The sequence below is a fragment of the Bubalus kerabau genome, chromosome 21 (genome assembly GCF_029407905.1).
Source record: "Bubalus kerabau isolate K-KA32 ecotype Philippines breed swamp buffalo chromosome 21, PCC_UOA_SB_1v2, whole genome shotgun sequence".
In the NCBI taxonomy this organism is placed as follows: Eukaryota; Metazoa; Chordata; class Mammalia; order Artiodactyla; family Bovidae; genus Bubalus; species Bubalus kerabau.
The window spans coordinates 34,673,953-34,692,500 of NC_073644.1; the positions used below are offsets into that span (position 1 = coordinate 34,673,953).

Consider the following 18,548-nt stretch of genomic DNA (forward strand, 5'->3'; position numbering starts at 1 on the left):
GAAAATAATTAAAACTTTACATTAAAAACATTTATCATTTTAACTGCTAATAAAAGGATGCTACTGTTTTGGTTTTTTTTTTTTTGTTTTTGTTTTTTTTTTGCTTAACTTTGATTTTGTTGAGTTCTTTAAAATTAATTGCAGTTGACAGGCTGATATTTTCTATTGCTACCATTAGTAAAGCAATTTTATATGACTGCTGATGAAGTGGTAATTCTGTTAGAATGCCTTAACAAACTGTCATTGATGTGATTTTACAAATGTCATTTTCTCACTTTCGGGAGAGTTTCAAATGAATACTTCATAATGCTTTATTTTTGTTTTCCAAGGTGGTTTTTAGTTGTAACTATCAAGTTTCATCATAAAGGCAATTATATAACTGTGTTCTGGAAGACTTAAAAGCAATACTTTACTTATTGAATTCATCTAATATGTACTAAGCCGTATAGGGGACACAGAGATAAAGATGAGAAATCGTAAAGGCTGCCTTTATCAGAGAGCCTATCTTTTAGAATTGAGAATTTATTTCCTGAAGAGTTTCATACTGAATGAAGTAAGTCAGATAGAGAAGGAGAAATATCGTATGACATCCCTTTTAGGTGGAATAAAAAGAAATTATACAAATGAACTTACAAAACAGAAAGAGACTCACATTTACAGCTCAGCTCAGTAAATCCTCCTTGGTGATTGTCAGGGTTTTTCTTAAGAAACAAACTTATGGTTGTCAGGAGGAAGAGAGAGTTGGGGACTTCAGGAAGGTCATGTACACATTGCTATGTTTAAAATGGATAACCAACAAAGACCTACTGTATAGCACATGGAACTCTGATCAATGTTATGTGCCAGCCTAGATGGGAGGGGGGATGCATGTATATGTATGACTGAGTCCCTTCACTGATCACCTAAAACAACCACAGCATTGTTAATCGGCTGTACCTCAATACGAAATAGCAAGTTTAAAGTTTGGGGGAAGAAGAGAGAACTTATTTCTATTACCAGCTGTAAGGCACTGTGACATTAGGCACATTATTCTACTTCCCTGGACCTCAATTTCTTTATTTATGATACAAGAATTATAATAAATACTTTTCTGTCTATTCACAAGACTTTTGTGTAGTGATGAAACGGTGTTAGAATGTTCGATATGACATGATTTCTTTATAGGAGATAAGTATTTAAATGCTAGTGTTCAGCAACTTCTGAAACATCATCTAAATTTCATACTTCAGCTAAAAATTATCGTCTCTAAATCTCCTAGCTAGATTTTGTGAATCTTCACTTACTGGCTGTTTTGTATGGGTATCTCGAAGCCACCCTGCAGTTATGTTGTTCAGAATGAAAGTGTGCCTGATCATCAAAGACACAGGTTTCTGAAACTCAGCCACGCTTTACATGTATTTTCAATACCAACTTCTGTTTTTATAATGTAGGAATCTTTAAACATGTATTGTACTGTAATTATGTGTCTTCATTTCTTCCAACTGTTTGTAACGAAAAACATAATGTTTGGATCAAGCCATGGGTCATAGTAGGGAACTCACAGAATTTTGCCCAAGTAGCCCTACAGACATTTATTTAACAACATATATAAGACCATGGTCTCAGGAAAATTCTGTGACCAGGTAGGGTTGGTTTTTTTGTTGTTGTTTTTTAAGAAAAAAATTAAAAGATGTATGTGTCTAAGTAATTCTGTTTGTACTTGTTTTCTCAGAAGAAGACCTATCAGTGCATCAAGTGTCAGATGGTTTTCTACAATGAATGGGATATTCAGGTGCATGTTGCAAATCACATGATTGGTAAGTGACACTCCAAAGCTTCTTACAGATAGATTTTCCTCTTCCATGTGTACATCAATGCCTATATAATTAAACAGAGTTAAAGATGAATTAATTGTTCAGCCATCAATCATTTACCTAGGCATGATTGATTTTTTTATTACTATTATTAGGCCTGATAAGGCATTAGCACATTTTATTTTCTGCAAGGGCTAGTTTAGACTTCTGCAGAGGATTATATATCTACTGCCAGTCAAAACACAGGTGATTAACAAATTAAACTTCTAATCATTTTTGCATTATTGAAAACTAACAGGAATGGTTAATGAACTGGATGTTAGCTTTCCATAGAGTTTTAGACAGGTTTTAATTTCAGAAGTTATTATGGTAATGGCACTGCTGTGTGTTGCTTAAGCATCTTTGTATCCAAATCTAAAGTGGTGAGTTTTTGTGATAGGGAAACATAAATAATTTAAATTGCCATAAAATAATTTTATATGTATGGTTTCAACAGCCTGGAAATAATCATGATCATAAAGATCATGTAAAGAATTCAGTCATCATTTTTTATTCCCCACCAAATTTTATGCAGATTTTTATAAAAGCAGTTCGGGTAAAGATCTCTAAGGTTACTCTAAGCCTGTGTTTTCAGGGATTTTGCATTTTTTACATGGGCTAGAGCTAAAAGGATAATTTTTTCACTTACTCTTATTGTCCCATTATCCCTTAATTCCTCTGGGGTTACCTCCTATGTTTTAATTTGATAAGCACTTAGTAATAACACTAAGAATTTTACCAGTCAATTAAACTTTATCAAGCAGATCTTTTTCTACTAGTAAAATGACAATTGCTATTACTTTATACTATTTTTGTCACTCATTTGTGTTTTTACATGATGTGAGTTTTTTTTTTATTTCATACTGCTTTCATGGTATTTTATAATATCATAAATTATTGTGATATGGTATTTCAAAAGTCTGATCAACCTCATGCTCTCTGTCTATCAAACTCTAAGAAAGGAAAGAAAATTCAGCATTTTAGACTCTGAACTCCTTTTCAGGGGTAAACAAGTTTTATCACACACCTAATCAGCTGCATTCTAAGAGGGTACAGTAGAAAGATTGCTCCAAAAATAACAAAATTTCTAATGACTTTGTAGCTATTAATGAAGATGAAGTCAAAAGTATGTTGGAAACTTTATTAATAGGTTTTCAGTAGGATTTGCTTTATAGTTTTCAAATGATGGTCTTTAGCAGGATTACAGTTTACAAAAGACTAAGCGTTTAATTATACAATATGCAGCTTATACCTAATGGCTAAAATATTGGTTACTTTTTATCTATATTTTCCAGATATAAGTACTAATATTATTAGTAATTTTCTTCCACATTAAATGGAAATACTCTTAAAAGTGCCAGAATAACACTGACAGTTTTACTGAGTGTTCAGAAGATAATGAGAACATGTAAGAGAGACTGAAATGTTTCTAATGTTTTCCTTTCTATTTTGGATTCCAAAAAATACTCTATGTAAACTTTCAAAATGGACTGGCATGGGGGGAAACACATGGGTTAGAAAAAATGAATTCTTCTCTCCAAATATGAGTGTTAATATTTTCCATCCCTTTATTTCTTGAGTAGAGCTTACTGGTGGCAGTCAGTCATGATTCTGCATTAGGCCACAGTTTTACAAGGGTGTTAGTGAAAATATTTCTTGGAACTTTGCAGCTTATGGAAAATTTAGTGAAACATTGTGCTTCTGATTAGTTTTATTCTTTGTAAACTTGTTTTTGGTTCTGGATTTATTATTTATCCCAGGGCCCAGCTGAACAAATGGAATATATTTTCAACACATTATTAATGTTCTTTTGCCAAGTAGAATCTGAATGGAATGCTGAGCATGAGAAGAACTTTTTATTTTAGTATCATTTGTCCAAAATGTTCATTGGTTTGGCCTGGTCCTTTTTAAAAATTGCTTTATACCTTTCATTTGGTATTTCCCTTAATATTCCTTGCATCATTAATGCTTTCCCAAAGCTTCCCCGCCTCTACCTTATGGTGGATTAATATGACACTCACCTCCTCTTGGGATCTGAACGTTTAACAATTCACCTTCCATCAGAGAAGAAAATTCGATTCCTTTTCACAGAGGGCCTAGGTAGTTAATATTCACGCTATTTTTTAATAATAAAATATGTAATTCTCTTACACTTGAGACCTAAACAAAAGAATAGAAGCCATTTAATTGTTATATCTGTTGACCATGTATCCAAATCCTTACATTTCTTCCCCTCTGCATTGTTAGTATCTAGAGAGAGAGAATGTGTACCGGGAGGATGTCACAAAGGCTAAGATATCCCTTTTTAAAATCCCAGTGTGATGCTTAGTTTTTCAAATGAGGCAGGCAGCATGATTCTGTTGGCTAAAATACCTCCATTGAGGGTAGGTATTTTTAGGTTGTGTATCTGTATATCTTTTTTTGTCTAATCAAAAAATAATCTCAACTGGATATTTAGCAAGGAAGAGGGATTAGAGGCTCTCTGAAAAGCCTCTTACTCTTTTTGTTAAGAGGGCCTATAGTGTTTTTACAGATTTTGTTTTCCATTTCCATCAGTCTGGAGGAGAAATTATGTCACCTGATGGAAAACAGGGTGTGCAGATGACCCAATGAGGTGTGACTTTAAAGTCCTTCTTTGACCAAGTCATTTGCATTTGCTTCTACGTAGCACACATGTTTTAATGCAGTTTCAATGTCAGGGAACCTCCACGCTTCTTTCTGGATGTGCTGGTCTCAGACTATTGGCCAGGGACGTTTGTGAAAGGAAACCCACCAGTGTTTCTACCAGGTATACCCTGGAGATGCTGTGCCGGAGTCCGTTTTGCGGTGAGGTGTGGACACGTGCTTTGAGTTGCAGGAATAATTACTCAATAAACATGCATTTGGGATTTGACTTATGTCTATTAAGGAAAAAAGAAAATCTCACTCTCGATCGCATTTTGACACAGTTTCAGTAGGAAATCAGACCAGTGACTATTTAGAGGTTTCTCTTCTTTAAACACACACACATACACCACCACCCCCACCACCCCCCCACCAAGAGCTACAAAACACGTTAACAGCTTTCCTGGGGTAAAGATTTCCCTCTTTTAAAGTCTGCACAGATGAAAATTTTTTCTTGTCTTCCTTTGTTTCTTTCCCATAGTTTACTCTGGCTTTTGACCTGAGAATGCAGAAGGAAGCCGTTGTGCACTGTGTCCTTTAATTCATTATTCACTCGTCTCCTTCTATCAGCACAATAAATATTTATTGCTTTCTCCCCTTTGATATTTCTATTATTATTATTATTATTTCGTATGGATTAGCACAGATAGTGATGAGACCAGAGAATGTAAATGTGTTTCACCCAGCAAAGGGACTGCCTCATATAAAATTATGAGGCTCAACAGCAGTAGAGTAAATTTGTAAGTGCTCTGAATAAAGGGCTGTTAGGCATGCGATAATATAAAGAGATGACATTGCCAAGAACTATTTATGAGAAGCTTAATTTTTTTCACTCTGATAATTCTTGACCAATAATTACCAGCCTCTAATTATCTATTTTAGTTCGAAAGAAATTTCTATCACTACGGAGGTTGGCATTGGAACTAGCGCATAAATCCCCAAAGAGACCAATGTGTTCCAAACAGCCACAAACAACTGTCTCATGAAACAGAGTGAGCAAATTGCGAGCGGCTGGTGGTAGACAACCAGCAGTAAGCTCACCATCGAAGGCCAGTCAGCTTGACAAAGAAATGATCAAAGGGGAGAAATACCATTATCCTTGGAATTGATTGCTACGGTCATAGCCTTTGGAGGACAAGTGGCCAGGGTATAGCATAGCCATTTCCAGCTCTTGCTTTCAAAGTTTTTGGATGAAGAATATGAAGGGAATGAGCATAAACCATTTACCTAAGAATTGTTTAAAATTGGCATAGAAATGATTACTTAAGTTTATTTTTTGTATGATCAGAAAGACCAGCTGGAATAGAAAAATTGTAGCTAAGGTGGCAGAGAATACTCTTGTGGGAAAAAAAAGGGGGGAAATCAACAAATAGTCAGTAACAGATGTGTCCCAGATGGATCAGGGTGACACTTAGTGCATTGGAAGCAGTAAATGTATTTATCTCTTAGTGGAGCAAAACTAGAATTAGGGACTATAAACGACAGCTAATATAAAAACATGGATGCATAGATATTTACTATTTTTATTCAGATCTCTAATACTCCATGCTTTATGAATAGTTACAATTTTTAAATATCAAGGAAAGGATTCAAGCTTTCTGTAGTGCACGCAGGACAATACCCACCCTATGTATTTTGTTCCATGTGATATAAATCACTGATGTTAAGGCAGAAAAAATGCATGTACAGTGTGCTGAGATTTCTGTCTGTGCTTGTGGCAAGTGACATTCATATATTCTGAAATTTGCTTGATGCCCAAGGTCACAAATGGCATCCTTTTCCTTCTGTTTCTTTAGTAGATGGTATGCTATGTGACTAATCTTCATTAGTTTTGTGATATTCAACATCACTTCTGAAACATTCCAGCTTGAGTGCTCTTGCTTTAGAATAGACTAAAACCAATATTTTGAGGTTTGTAGTGGTTTGGGATTTTATGTGTCTGAAGGGGAAATATCCAGATATGTATCTCTGCATAGGAAGATAAAGAGCCATGTTGCTCTTTAAATGCTCAGCTCTCATTGGCTGCTTTTTAAAAAACATGATTATGGTGGATCTACAACAATGCGTATATGGGTCGGTGTTTATGTGTGTGTCTACCTGCACTATCCTAAGCAGCTCAAAGTCCATAAGTTCTCTGGAGTTTACATGAGTTCTAAATGAGAAGACTATTGAATTTTTTTAAGTCATCTTCAGTTGATTGCTTACAAAACTCAGGGAATTAAGAAATAAGCATTTGGTGTTAAATATGTTGAAATACTGGCTAATTTCATCAAGAGCTGGATTAAAAAAGATGAAATCTGGGCAGTTTAATGCTAACAGAAAGCTACCCTCATGTGGGCAATGCTGGCTTATTTGAAAAGCCCATAAAGGGTTTCTACATGGACCATACAAAAGGGATACTTTCTCTTTAATAGCCATCTGTACAGGAGAGATGAGAAGTGGGCCAGGTCATCTCTCCTCAGCTGTCATGATATTAACGTAGGTAATGGAGCAAGCTCGGCATTCTGCTGGGTGTTGTTTTTCATAGATGTTCATCGATTTACACAGATAATTCTATTTATTTCTTCGAGTTGGTCCAAGTGAGCCCGGCAGAATAACAAACACCAAAGCATTTCAAATGACTGTATCTTTGTTTGCCACGTAACTTTTGTCTAAAAAAATGGTGTCACACCTACTGTGCAGATGGCGGCATGATTTGTAAACCAGCCAAAACATTTAAACAAATGTGTGATCTGGGGATAGATTTAAATAAAGGATAAAATGGAGTGTGGGCCACAAATTCTAATAATCAGATGATTTTAAGTTGTGTGCAGTGTGGAGTGATGGTCACAGCGATGGCAAAGAAAGCTTGCCAGTGACAGCAAGGTGCCTCGCAGCTCTCCACACGGCGCCTGTGGCCCGGCAGGCCTCAGTTTGAGAACCGCACATTTGCCGTACAGCTGGCAGCTCTGTATGGGGACATCAGATAAAACTTATGTAAAATGAAGTGTTATTGCTTCGTATGAAATCGTTCAGAGAGGGAATCCGCAGACAGTAACTGAAAACAGAATTCATGGTACCAATGAAGCAGACTGTAAATATGAAGAGGGTTTAATTATCTGCGCAATTTAACAAAAATTCAAGATATATTCAGAAAGGACATACACAGGCATAAATAGAACGCGGCTACACCGTTGAACAAGTGCAAAGTGGGGACACAGGAAATGACCAAGCTTCTCATACCGTCAGCCTTCCTAAAAACAAAGACAGTTTAATATAAAATCAAAAAGACCTTAAAAAAAATTTTTTTTTGAATAAAATCCAGTTTTCAAGAGCTCATCTTGATTCTTTGGATTCTTATTTCTGAAGCCACTTTTCAAGAAATCTTTGAGGCCTCTCCCTTATGTCAGTGTTAAGCTATTAAAAGACACATCAGAACGTTAACCCTTGTTTTGTGTTTTAGCCTGCGTCTAGCAGCTTTAATTTACAAGAGTGAAAAATACTGGTGGTTAGTGGAGTTTTAACTTACCAGAAAGCTTCTCAGACGTTTCTCATCATGTTCATTTTCCCCGAGGCTGGGGGTTTTCACTGAGCCCACTGACAGATGGAAGATGCAGTTTCTTGTTCCTTTTTAGAACACATGGTCCTAAAAGAGACCTCATAAGAATGTTGTTCCCAAGCAAAATTATGGAGATGCCAGCCTGCCTTCCTAGGCTCTGTACAGAGACACCGGGCAGGGTCTGTGCCAGATGGAAAGTTCTGTGTGACTGAGACATGCTGGTGGGGCTCCTGGCTCTGGTTTTGTCCTCTCCTTTGACTTCCCTGGAGGCTCAGGTGGTAAAGAATCTGCGGGCGATACAGAAGTCCCAGGTTCGATCCCTGGGTCGGGAAGATCCCCTGGAGAAGGGAATGGCAACCCACTCCAGTATTCTTGCCTGGGAAATCCCATGGACAGAGGAGCCTGGTGGGCTACAGTCCATGGGGTCACAAAGAGTCAGACACGACTGAGTGACTAACACACTTTGACTTGCTGGAGAATATGCCACAGGGCATACCCATCCACTCACCATTAGATATGTTGATTATCAAATAGGGGTGATTGTCTGCTTCTGCATGAAGTTTGCAAAACATTTCTGAATGGAGGGCGGGTACAGTCATCCACCAAAGATAAATAGAGGGATCCTACATCCACACACTCACTCACACACACACAGGCCCAGATATGCATAGGCATTGTGACCTAATTCCGCAGGATCGGTTCAGACGCATAAAGAGAAAAGGTGGCTGATGACCTATTTCCATAGGTGATTTCCTGGTCGCGGGGCCATTCCTAGCAAGTAAACAAAGGAATGTGGAGAGTGGGTGTTGAACTTGAGTGGCTCATATTGTTGCATTTGGTGAGCTGATGAGCTTCCTAGGTCACCTTTAGAATTATGCCTATGACAGCAGCAGCTACCTGCCAAGATTGCAAGGTATCTCACAGCTCTCAGAATGGCGCCTGTGGCCCGGTAGGCCTCAGTTGGAGGGTACACATTTGCTGTACAGCTGGCAGCTCTGTATGGGGCAGCCGTGTGGGCTGTTAGGGAGCTGGAAAGGAGACAAGCATGAAATTTCTTCTAACCCCAACTCTGTTTTTCTGTACTGTTGGCTGCTTCTCAGTTCCTTGACAAAAAAAAAAAAAGAAAAGCAATCAGGCACCCTTTAATCCGCCTGTGATTACCACTGGTATAAAAAGAGAAGCATAATGAGGAAAAATGCCTCGTTTTGTTGCCTTCAAAAGCCAACAAATTGGAGTTAACTTGACAGGAAGTGGCTTAATAATTAGATTATTTATTTATTCCTGACACATATCCCCCTGTTACTAGTCTCAGGAGACCCTGTAGATGGTACGATTTTCAAGCTGCCATTACTTCGCTGTCTTCTGTGAACAAAGAAGCTACTGTCTATCAGTCAATTAAATGCACTCTTTAAGCGGAGGCTGCGAAGTCCTCAATGGAGAGAGCCCTGGGACGCTGTGGCTGATGATTCTTTTCTCTGTACTGTACATCACACTCTCAACTACAGTCCCCACAGAGATGGAATAAAGTCAGGCATTAAAATATCACTTGTTGATTTGTTTGCTAATGAAGAGCCATTGAAATGTTTGTGTATTTCTATGGCAAAATTGTTGATAAAAGGGCCCACTTGCCTGTGTATCTTAGTTCATCCGCCGTGAGTGCTTATTTAACAACTATTAAAATTAAATTCAACCCACAACAGAAGTAAAAAGAAAACTCTGAGATAACAGTTTCCTTACGAGGTTCATCACATCAAGTGACTCAAGGCAGGGAAAATGGAGAGATGGCATTATTTCAGTTCCTGACTTATGTTGCATTCAGCCAAACACCTTATTTTCTCTGATGTAAAAATGTGTAAGTCTTTTTTTCAGAGAATCTGGGAGCCACAGTTTTACATAGGAAAAGATATGAGAATCTGTTTGTGAGAATAATGTCCTGAGAAGATTTTTTAAAGATGAATGGCGTTTTGGTAGCCATTTCTCTAACTCAGTGAAATAGGTGCAGAAGATTTTCTGGGAAGCTTAGTAGGGGGTTTTATAACCACTGACTTCCCTTCTCTCTATGGTTCTCCTCCTGTTTTCTTTCTTCTTCTTCTTCTTCTTCTTTTTTTTCTATTTGCTTTTCTCAGCATTACTTTATTTCCATCTACGTGGTGGTGACTTTTCAATCACTGCTTAGTCAAGGTTTTTAATCCTGCAATATATTCATCACCTTCTTACTACTTCCTGTTTACTATGTACAAAGCATGCCTTTGCTAGACCTCTCAGGCTCCCATTAATTGGTTTTATTTTAAGAGTACATCTGTTGTGAGCTTGGAGGGCTCAAGGTCTGCCTAGGCTGAAAGACTCAGACAATATTATGACAGCTCTCTGCTGAAATATTTAGCCATGGCTCTGCCATTGAAAGGAATAAATTTGGAATTGAAACCAAAGCCACTGAACACTGGAAATTGTCCCCACTTCTTCCCATCAGGCTTCATAACTGTAATCAAGGCTTGAACTGTAGTTTTCATGATTACCTGTCAACAGGCTGTGAAGAATTAATTCAAGCTACCATCAGATGGCCGTATTCCTTATTTCTACCTTGTTATTCCAAGTCATTTTGTTAGAAAAAGCTTAGATACTCGGAGGTGTTCTGTAATAGAAAATGAATTCGAAACCCTTTCATTAATTGGTGATTAATATATTTCAGGATTAGTTTAAGCAGGGCCCTACCTCCTGCCCAGTCAAGTATGTTCTGGTTAATATCCAATTATCTGCACCTTCGTAGTTATTATGTCTTAATATTTCGGATATGATAACCAGAAACTTGAGAGTCATGCTAATGAGGAGCATAGAACAAGAATTAACCAATGACATACTCAATGATCCTTGGTGAGGAAAGAATCTATTTTTTTTCCCCTAAACACATTGCTTCAGCATCTTCTGAGCACTGGCTGAAAACTAAGACCTTCAGCTGAAGCAGGCCAGAATGAGAAAAGCCAGTCATGTTCTCCTTTTAAATAATAGTAACCTGAACGCACAGTGCTGAAGTTCATCTAAGAGCACAGTTTAAGTTCATTTCATGGAGAATCAGAATAGGAAACAGAGGGCTGGTTTCTCTTTCCCAAACAGGAAACATCACATCCTTTATCTTTTCCTTTTAACAGAGCCACAAGTTGTTACCTCTTCAAAGGATGTTTTAATTCAGATTAATTTGAAATGCCTTTAATAGTTCACAAAGGAAACACCTTTCCCTGCTAACCTTTTATCCTCTTACCCCACCCTCCCCCCATATATCACCATGCTGTACACATGTTGCATCTCTATTTAATTTTTTTTGCAGGGAATTTCACTTTTGCCCAATCTGACCTAGCTCCCCGAGCAGCGCCTGCTAGGGTGGCGTGTGCTACTTCAAACCACACAGCTTTCAAAGAGTCCACATGGTACGTCGCCCCTTTATATGCTGTATTGTAATGAAGCCACATCAGTAAATTGCAGTGAAGGGTGATTGTTGCACGGGGATCACTACTACACCTTAGGGTCCATTTGCACCTGATTATTCTTTTTATTGTTATTATTACTTCCCATCTCCTTTACTCTCTTGCCGGTGAACTTGCTCTTGGCCACTGGTGCAACACAGAGGAGATCTTAAGGAACACTGCAGGCAGCTTGTTTTTTCTCTCAGCCCATACCGATCACCGTTCAGTTCCAACCCCAGGTACCCTGGGTGGCTTGGAGGGACCTTATTGATGCCGCTTTACCCTATTGACCCTGCTCATAATGTTCCTCATCTTCATCTTCTTAGGAGACACATTTACTGTGAATAAAAGTGACCCATTTCTTTTCATACGTCTCATCTAGATGTTATAAATTTACCCTCAGGATGATCAATTCATTTGACCCTTCCCCCAGAAAGATTTAATAATTTACCAAGGGAGCTTATGCAGGATCACTGTTTAGGGAAAGATTGGTATTTTCTGTATCTTCTTGAGCTTCCTTAAAACACAGAATAAAGTTATTATGAGTATTGTACATATTAGTATTATCTCTTTACAAAATAGGGGCTTCCCAGGTGGCTTAGTGGTAAAGAATCTGCCTGCCAGTGCTGGAGACACAGGTTCGATCCCTGGGTCGGGAAGATCCCCTGGAGAGGGAAATGGCAACCTACTCCAGTATTCTTGCCTGGAAAATCCCATGGAGAAAGGAGCCCGGAGGGCTGCAGTACATGGGGTTGCAAAAGAGTCGGACATGACTGAGTGAGCACGCACATACTTTACAAAATAGCCTATTTCCTGACCCTGACCAACCACTGTCGCTCAGTAACTGATAGAAAATAGTGTGGATTTAAGTCAAAGATCCCGTGTTCTTATTAAACAGAGCTATGAACAAGGTTTTAGCTTGAGAGTTATTCTTTGTAAATTTGGGGTGACAGTTTAACCCCTCTGCTGTCATAATTTTAGTACCTGTGTCCATTTGTTTTTCCAACTGGTTAGGGCAACTCTTGTTGTTTTTCTTTTTATAAGGCAGGGCTGCTGTGCAGCATTCAAACTAAAATGTAGAATTAGAGCTGACACACCTTCAATTGAACTATCAAGTCTTTTAAAATGGCTCAGCCAGTGACGCCAGGCCCGCGCTGTTCAAGTATACACCCTTCCGATTGCGGGCCAAGGGGCATTGATTTTGAGCTGTCATTTCTCATGCACATACTGTAGAATTGAAATTTAAACCTTAATCCACTCAGTAATGCAATTAATTTTTAATGTGCAGTAATACTAATTGAAATAGCCTGAATTTAGTAAGTCACCGCAAGACATTCTCCAAAGCAAGACTCTCCACTGAGAACAGGGGAGGACAGACGATCACTGTTAGTGTTTACAGGATAAATGCTCACTCTGCAGACTCCAGTGGCAATGGGTGTTCTTTAGGCTATAGCGTATCTGTATGTGAATAGAACTATCTTTTCAGAGAGAATTCTTACTTTCTACCCACTGCAACAGGCTATAAAATTTCTGATCAACTCTTTTTTTTTTAAAAAAAGCATAGTTTTAGTTTAAAATATCTTAAAAAGCTAAAGGCAAAAATTGTATTAACCTGTTTTTTAATGCAATTATGAATAGTTGCAAATGAAATTACCTGCCAACAATGTCATAGTCAAAAGCAACGTTTCAGTGGACAATCTCATTATATGATGTGCATTTGAAATACTGTTTCCAGACTAGATGAATATATGTATTTGATCAGCTGTTTGTAAATCTATTGCCTTTTTTTGGTGTATGTATATTCCTGTGAATTGAAAATACCCCCTACTTTCTTTTATTTTCAACTGTGTTGCTTTGCATGCTCTTTCAAAATAGGCTTTTAAATGTTTTGTAAGGTTTCTTTTCTGCTAGGCCAGAGCAGAGCAAATTTTGTACAGTAAAACCAAATAGGTTTCCAGTCATTTCTCCTCTAAAAAGGCTCTCTAACCACATTTATCTGCTAGTAAATGAGGACTTTTTAAAATGCATCAGTTCTGCTGATGAATGGGCTTGCAGAGTGTTCAAAATGAGCAGAAGCATTAAGTTTTAGAAAAAAGGCAAGCACTGTATATCATGCTTTCATGGCTCTCACATTATAGTATTTAATAAGCCAATAGTGCTGTTAAATATTTAGTAAAGGTTCCCTCATAACCCTGCCATCTATTCAAATGGGATTTGAAGACATTTTTGCAGCACATAAGTAAAAATGATGTTACAGAACTTGAGGCAGTTGTAGCGTGGCATATTATCTAAATGAAGTGTGGGTAACACGGTAAAAATGAGTTCAAGAGATTCACACCTATAAATATACCTAAATCAGTTCACATTCTTTGGATTAAGGGTTCGACCTGGCTTTCATTTTGTCACTGTTAAATCAAAGTGCTGTTGGGATTATTTACATAGAGTCTTAAAATGATATTATAACATGTTTTTGAAAAAGGAGGCTCTTATATTGTAATGATTTTGAGCCATTCCTATTATCTCAGTCAAGCTTTATAGTAGACATTTTTTCTTTTTCACTGTATAGAGGGAGAGAAAGAAAAAGAGATGAGGCAAACCAATTTATAGTTTGTTCAGAATATATTATCAAGTCAGATTGGGGTATATAGTAAGTGAAGTCTCATAGCATCTGTTATGGGTATGCTATGGCAAATACCAAACATTAGACAGATACTGTTGTACAACACTGATAAAATGCATAATGGGTCATCTTTTTCAATTTTTCCTTATACTATTTGATGGTTATTATCCAAATAACAATAATTGCTCTTTTAATCTGGAATGGAAATTGGTTTCCAAGATCCTTAGTGAACATATTGCCAGTAAACACGCTGCTGACATCATGACTGTCGTCATGTTAGTGACTTAGAATTTACATGTAAACCTTTCAGCACTTAAGAGTACTATTAGTTTTCAAAGTATAAAGGTAAAGACTGGTTGTTTGTCTTGTGTGTAACACATCTGGTTCTTCTAGGAGCCTGTTTGCTCAATTCTGATTTTCACCCTGTTTTATATGCAGCCAGTGGCCGCAGTATTCATTCAAACTGCACAGAGACTCATGTCATCTGTAAAGCATGGCTTACTGATCTTATTTGCTATTTGTATTCTCCTAAGAAGAAACCTAGGATTCATGCAATTGGGGGAAATACATTTCTTTGTCGAATTATGTATATCACATGTACGTTTGTAGCAAGAATTTCATAATGAAGGATGGATAAAGGAGGCAGCTTTAGGTATACATGGAGCAGAAGGGAAGGAAAGCGATGCAGGGTTCATATATAGGTGTGTTTAATATGCAGTGCTTGATGTATGTTGACCCCAGGTTACAAGACTAGAAAATCCCATTTTCCAGCTTGTTTCAAATGTGGTAAAAATGCTGCTTCAGTTGCTTTATGCTACTCACATTGGGAAAGGTGCTTATCCTGTGATAATTATCATCAAGGAATATTAATGCGTTCAGCATTTGTAACCCAAAAACTCATTATAGCTTAAGCTGTGCATCATCTGTGAAGAGAGAACTTTGCCAGAATTCGCTCTTCACAGGGGTTGCCTCCGGCTTGCTGCAGAGTGGTCAGACTACTGCAAGAGGTCACTTAGGCTATTTTTGAAAGCTGAAGTTTTGCAGTTTTTGAATCACTGCCTTCTGTCTAAAGAGCCTGATCATTCTTGCCACAAAATGTCCTGCTTCTAAACGAATGCATATGGAAGTGCAATTAATAATAATAAAATAAAGAGATAACCATGTCTTGTTATGTTGAATTCAAGGGGGTGAGCACACAGATTCCACACCAACAGAACTGAAGTATTGGTGTCTTATCTTCTGTCGTTGAGCAAAGGGATTCATTTCCACCAGTTTCCTTAATGCAGGTGCCCTTGGGTTTCAAATAGAATGCCCCCACTGGGGCTCCACTTCACAGCCCTCTGGCTGGAAATTGTGTAAATAAGACTGTAGGGTCAGCCTTCCGTTCTCAGCAGCAGTGTCCTTAATTAGTCTGAGACAGTCTTTCACATGAGCCTGCCCTGTTCCCAGGATCGTGTCTCACCCATCTAAGACATCTATCTGATACATACCTAGATCTTTCTGTATATGCCTTTAAAATCATTTTGAGGGTATGCATACTGACATGCCAAGAAGGAGCATCTCTGGGTGTGTGGAGAATCCTGTAACTTAATCTGATCAAAAGATCTGGCTCCGTGGCTCCCTTTTAAATGACAAGTGGTTCATTTCATAAGCACACTGGACCCTCAGCTGAGGTGGGCAGCTTGCTGAAAAGGAGCTGTGTGCCTGGGATATTTTTATATGATTAAATCCCATTCTTTTTCTCCCACTGATCCATTGCTTGTCATTTCCCACAAGCGACACTGCTCAGGGCCGCATGGTATGGTTTGTGCTGGGCCAGGCAGAGAGCACTAATACTCAGTGCTGTCTGGTTTTGCAGGACTGCTGTGTTTCTGAGGTCAAATTGTAAACCTGGCCTTGCTCCTGGGAGGACTAGAAAAATACGTTTCATAACTTTCCGTAGACCCATGCGGAGAGTGAGAGAGAAAACCGTGAAGCCCATAGGCTCAGTTTAGATGAGCTGTGAGGTTGGAATTCATCAAGCCAGGCAAGCTTACTGTTGTTTAGGAAGCTTCCTTACCATGAGGGGTCATGGCCGTGGGTGCCCAGTCGGTCATAGCTGAGGGCACTGAGGGACCAGCTAATCATTCAAATAGCCCAGCAGGCACAAACACACGAGTTGATAATCTAGAGTAAACTTGCTGAAATAAAAACTTCCTTGTTAAAAATTACTTCCATGAAGGGTTACTGGTAGAATGAGTACCTGACTTCAGTGATGATATTGTATCCTTGTTCCCCTGGAGCCCATTTGTTGTTTCTTGTTTTTGTTTGTTTGATTTTTGAATGGGACAGAATCTTCATCTTATACACCGGAGCCCTAATGCCACAAAATGAATGAATGTCCTGAACCAGAGACTTATTCTCAGTAGAGTTGGGCAGGGAGGCTGTCAGTCTAGCTGAGAGATGCAATGGTGGCCGATCTTCCGTGAGGATGTAAACTTAATAATCTTTATGAATTTTGAGCGACTCATAACTCTACTTCCTCACCCAAAGAAGCATTATGAAAAGATTGCTTCTAAATCCTTTAGACATTCTCTGCACTTGTGATAGATGCCATTCTCTTTACCTCGAGGCGTTGGAAATGAATGTGGTGTGTTTTTTTTTTTTTTTGCAAGAGATAAAAATGTATACTTTAGAAGGAGCAAATTGCATTTTCATGTTTAAGTTCACTCTTTGCACTTGATGTGGTCTGATCCAAATGTGAAGAATTGCTTTTGACATTATTTCTGTGTCTGCTGCATCCTAGGATCCTCGCATTATTATGCTGAAGTGCACTATCACATGGGATAAATGGGGTGTTGGAAACCTGGCAATAGCATGAGGTTGCATTCCCTGGCCAGGCTCTTTCAGTTAGCTGTAACTTCTTCAGTTATCGGAACAGCTTTAATTTAACTTAGTAACACCACAGTAAAATTGTGTGTCTTTTATGAAAAAATGACCATCTTCCAAGTTGAATCCGTTTGTTTAGAGGCAAAAATAGCTTGTTATCTCTTAGAAAAAAAGGTAATTTTAACATTCTTTAAAGGTCTGTTTCACCTAATCTGTGTCTTGAACTATCCCATGTTATGTTCAGATCAGATCAGATCAGTCGCTCAGTCATGTCTGACTCTGTGTGACCCCATGAATCGCAGCACACCAGGCCTCCCTGTCCATCACCAACTCCCAGAGTTCACTCAGACTCACGTCCATCGAGTCAGTGATGCCATCCAGCCATCTCATCCTCTGTCATCCCCTTCTCCTCCTGCCCCCAATCCCTCCCAGCATCAGAGTCTTTTCCAATGAGTCAACTCTTCGCATGAGGTGGTCAAAGCACTGGAGTTACAGCTTTAGCATCATTCCTTCCAAAGAAATCCCAGGGCTGATCTCCTTCAGAATGGACTGGTTGGATCTCCTTGCAGTCCAAATTAAAATTTAAAGCCTGTTCATTGCAAAGTTCTTAAATTGTAGGGCTGATTTCTGAATTCTAATTCAAATTTTCTCTCAGTAACTAGAGCTTTCTAATTCTTAGTGGCCTTTCTTTAAAAGCAATTTGTGTACTTTGTGTGTGTAAGTTCCTGTGTGTGTGTGAATGCACGCATACACATGCACACATATCTGTATGTAGAATCACTGCCAGCTCTCTTCACCAAAGACCTACGGGTGCACCACTCCCTGTCTTGTGTTTAACATGCTTCCAGCAGCTTAGAGAGATGGTATAAAAGTGAAATGAAAACCATGGCGCTTATATTGGAGTCTGATGTTTGAAAGAGAGATATTGGAAAAGGATGTTTTTTGGCTTGGCTCCCTTTTTAGATGTAATTGCTGCTTCATTAGGACTTGGAAGAGTTTCCTGTGGTTAAATTTAATCAAATGCCTCAGAATAACAAACTTGTACGCTCAAAATTCCAAGATAGCTCTGTGCACAAAACAGGACTTTCCTAAATTTAAAACACACACACACACACACATACATACACAAACACATGCACAGGAACACACACACATATCACTACCAACATCAGCAACTGGTTTGTGAAGTGCTGTGTGGTATAATCTCAAACAAAATTCCTACTGCCTGTGGGTAGAGGAGTAACAATTGATCACATACAGAGGTGTAAATCAGAAGAAATACACTTCAGAGGGGCTGGGGTCTGTTTGTTTGGGGCAAGAAACAAAGCTTAAACATACATGTTATGTCCTTAACTGCACTAAGCACTGCTCTTGAATAGATTTTGATCATTTTTTCTTCAGGCTGTGATGTGAGATTGTGTCATTCTTCCCATTATACAGATGAGGGCATCAAGGCTTGAGCATCAGGCCCCCAAACACAGGGCCACTTAGTGTGCACAGTATGAGACAGACTCACACTTTCTTGATGTCTCTACATCACTTTCAGGCGATGCAATAGTAATCTCTCC

The 18,548-nt window shown here is 38.5% G+C and overlaps 1 protein-coding gene across 2 annotated transcripts in view; it reads left to right on the top strand.

The window, feature by feature from the left end:
• ZNF521 (zinc finger protein 521) overlaps positions 1-18,548 on the top strand; it is a 316,517-nt gene that overhangs the window by 170,982 nt on the left and 126,987 nt on the right. For both annotated transcript variants that reach the window (XM_055559451.1, XM_055559450.1), the window contains one exon: positions 1,712-1,796. In XM_055559451.1, the coding sequence (XP_055415426.1) occupies positions 1,712-1,796 (85 nt within the window). The remainder of the gene's footprint in view (positions 1-1,711; positions 1,797-18,548) is intronic.